This window comes from Chenopodium quinoa, unplaced genomic scaffold, assembly GCF_001683475.1.
Source record: "Chenopodium quinoa cultivar QQ74 unplaced genomic scaffold, ASM168347v1, whole genome shotgun sequence".
In the NCBI taxonomy this organism is placed as follows: domain Eukaryota; kingdom Viridiplantae; phylum Streptophyta; class Magnoliopsida; order Caryophyllales; family Amaranthaceae; genus Chenopodium; species Chenopodium quinoa.
In genome coordinates this window covers 532,823-536,160 of record NW_018743448.1, presented here as the reverse complement: position 1 = coordinate 536,160, position 3,338 = coordinate 532,823, and the positions used below count along the sequence as shown (strand labels likewise).

General features: G+C 34.5%; 1 protein-coding gene across 1 annotated transcript; it reads left to right on the top strand.

Annotated features, from left to right (window-relative positions):
• Positions 1-307: 307 nt before the first annotated feature.
• Positions 308-3,009, top strand: LOC110739313 (beta-glucosidase 3-like). Its single transcript, XM_021919781.1, has 10 exons — positions 308-380; positions 474-545; positions 655-742; positions 941-1,196; positions 1,341-1,456; positions 1,512-1,522; positions 1,632-1,666; positions 1,749-1,842; positions 1,936-2,026; positions 2,742-3,009. The coding sequence occupies exons 1-10, from the start codon at positions 320-322 to the stop codon at positions 3,007-3,009; spliced, it is 1,092 nt and encodes a 363-aa protein (XP_021775473.1). The 5' UTR covers positions 308-319.
• Positions 3,010-3,338: the final 329 nt, after the last annotated feature.

Below are 3,338 nucleotides of genomic sequence, written 5' to 3'. Positions count from 1 at the left end.
AAGCCTATAAAAACACAAGAATAAGAAATTTATAAACGTACAATTATTCGAATTGGAATTATATTTGCCAACATCGCAAGCAATGTTTTGTCACCTAACTAGGATAAGAAATTTCAGGGAAACATTTGCAAGGCACTGGAGATGTTACATCTGATGCATATCACAATTACAAGGTGTCAAAAATTCTACTCCTTATTACATGTCTTCTGTATTATGAATTACTATAATATAATTGTCACACTAGTTTTAAGTGTCTGCATTATATTTAACAAACTCTTTTGCATTGGATAATTGATCTTCTATTCAGAAAGATGAACTCATGGCAGAAACAGGATTAGATGCATATCGATTCTCTATCTCATGGTCAAGGCTAATACCGGGTAAAAAAGTCAAATCCTTGAGGTGTTAGTGATGAATTAAATCAAAGTGCTAATTTGAAGTTGATTTCTTGATATTTTTTACATCGCTTTCAGATGGCAGAGGACGTGTTAATCCCAAGGGTTTGGAATACTACAACAATCTCATCAATGAGCTCATCAACCGCGGTAAAATCTTATATGTTTAAGTGCATTTATAAATAGAGCATTACATTGGTTATTGTATATCTTTCACTTGAGCTCAATAGAAAAGTTATGGTTTCAATTCATTCTGCAGGGATCAAACCACATGTTACGTTAATGCACTTAGATACACCACAAGCGTTGGAGGAAGAATATGGAGGTTTTATCAATGCGAGGATTATGTATGTGTTTCTTTGATTACCAAAATCATATTATAAACTGTGTCCTTTAAGTAAAAAAGTGTTCACTTCATCTTTAAGGATACTACAACCTTTCTCTCCATGTAGTCGATGAATGCTACCTGGATGATCGACGTTTATTATAGGAAGAGTAGTGGTTGGTATAAGTTTCTGATATTGATATGTTGTTACTTGTTACAGAGAAGATTTCACCGCATATGATAATGTTTGCTTTAGAGAATTTGGGGACAGAGTTCTGAATTGGACAACTATCAATGAGGCCAATGTATTTGTTTTAGGGGGTTATGATAATGGTGTGTCACCTCCTGGTAGATGTTCTAACCCTTTTGGACTTTATTGCACGAAAGGAGACTCGACAACTGAGCCATATCTTGCTGCTCATAACATATTGCTTGCTCATGCATCAGCTGTTTCACTCTACAAGGAGAAGTATCAGGTTTGACTAAAAAACATTTATTTGTAATCTAGACATACATGCTTTTTTCTTGATCATTTTCAATTCCTCTTCGCTAAAGTGTTAGGCACATTTTCATTGTGCATTGGTTTGTAATCCTATCAATCACATTGTTTATATATGCAGGCCAAACAACTCGGTCAAATAGGGTTCAGTTTTTATACCTACCACTATATTCCTTCAACAGATTCGACTGAAGATGTGATTGCAACACAGAGAGCACGTGAATTTTCTGTTGGCTGGTAATTTCATATTACGCCGATGTTAATTGCCATGTATATCTAAATACTTTATTAGTGTATTTATCGGTTGTACATATTGTTCTTATTGAATAAAATGTCACAACACAGAGATTGCTGGACTGAATAGGCTGAAATTCCTATAGGTAAAAGCTGATTTTTATTTGATCTTTTGCAGATTATAATTATACAAGTGATTCACCAACTGAAGTGGTAGGGAGTTATATTTACCCAGTTGTGTTATGATTTCGCTATATTCGTTGATCCTATAATACATTTTACCCTTTTCTCCCAGACTACGTTCCCAAATATACCATGGGCTTTGGAAGGACTTTTGGAATATTTCAAGGATGTTTACAACAATCCTCCGATTTATATATATGAAAATGGTTCGTTATTTTGTTCTCTTTCTGCAAAAATTACTTGATCATATGTTCATATCCATATTCATTAACTATGTTTTGCTATGAAACTTCCTGCAGGTCAAGTGACAGAGCATCGTACCACAGTATATGATTTATCAAGAGTAGAGTATTTGCAAACTCATATTGGAGGTGTGCTTGATGCAGTGAGGTAAGATTTATTTCAGTCAAAAGAATGATTATCGAAAGTTTAACGACTATTATAGCATAGTTTAGCTCTTATAACTTGCTGCATTAATATCATCATATTGTTATTATCCAGTTAGGCCAGACTTATTGCTCCTTTGTTATGAAATAGGTTGTGTTGTAACTTCTTATAGATTTGTATGGAACAATAGTCAAAGTAAAAGCAAAATGAAAATAAACAAGAAACACAATTATTTTACGTGGTTTGGTCAGTTAGACCTAGTCCATGAATGGAGGATTCAGAGCTTTGAGGAATAACAAGATCGAAAAAAACAAAGAGCCTTTCCAATGTACTTATAATGAGTTCTACTTCGTCTTTGGCTTTCTTACAAAAACTCTTTAATGGTTTCAAGGCACAACTGTTTAATTAAAAAAAATGTCATAGCAATAATCACACTAGGTTACAATTTTCCTAATTGAACTGCGAAAATGGAGGTGAAGGGAGTAGAGTATGCATACAGTAATACAGGTGACAGTTCTGCTAAACCTCAGTAATTAATCTGCATATAACTGGGCATAATCAACTCAGATTACTGATTTACTGCATATACCTGAGTTTGCCTATAAAAATGCTTAGCTTAATTAAATTTTTAGAGCTGGTTTATAAGAGTATACATCTTTGCATCAGTCTGTCGAAATCCACTTACAATTTTCTTTTGTTTATCTCAATTTGTTTGCAGAAACGGATCAAATACAAAAGGGTACTTTGTTTGGTCATTTGTGGATCTATTTGAGGTATTATATGGCTACAAATACAGCTTCGGTCTGTACTACGTTGATTTTCATGATCCAAAACGGACCACGTATGCTAAGCTGTCTCAGAGATGGTACTCAGCATTCTTGAACGGGAAAAATGTAACTGTAAATGATGAAGGCAACCAACCACGAAAAAGGTCCACCATCCTTGGGACTACTCTAGATTCGGATGATAGGTTATCGAGTTATTAAGGCCTCTATACTTTGTACTACTTATGTTCGCTTTGTATTTTGAGTTTGAGTCACCCTAAGTAGAGAACTAGTTCGTGGTGAGGTATGAGAGGGGAAATTGGTAATTCAGTTTGATCGAGCAACCTTTATTCCATTCTCTTCTCTCTACCTCACTAGAGAACCAACTAGATTTACATTTAGCCTTATTCCACATATAATAAAGTTATCATGCCCTCTTAATCTTTGCCTCTATAGAGCAAAGCCTTGCATTAATATTCGTGGATCGGAGTTGAGTCTCCAGATTATAATAGGTTTCAAGTATGTTATATTGTACCATGTTACCATGTACA

What these genes read in the sequence shown, in the direction of transcription:
- LOC110739313 (XM_021919781.1), top strand. Translation starts at nt 320, where the DNA reads ATGGCAGAAACAGGATTAGATGCATATCGATTCTCTATCTCATGGTCA. An exon ending in TCTACAAGGAGAAGTATCAG is followed by an intron (nt 1,197 to 1,340) that starts GTTTGACTAAAA and finishes TTATATATGCAG; the next exon opens with GCCAAACAACTCGGTCAAAT. An exon ending in GGTGTGCTTGATGCAGTGAG is followed by an intron (nt 2,027 to 2,741) that starts GTAAGATTTATT and finishes ATTTGTTTGCAG; the next exon opens with AAACGGATCAAATACAAAAG.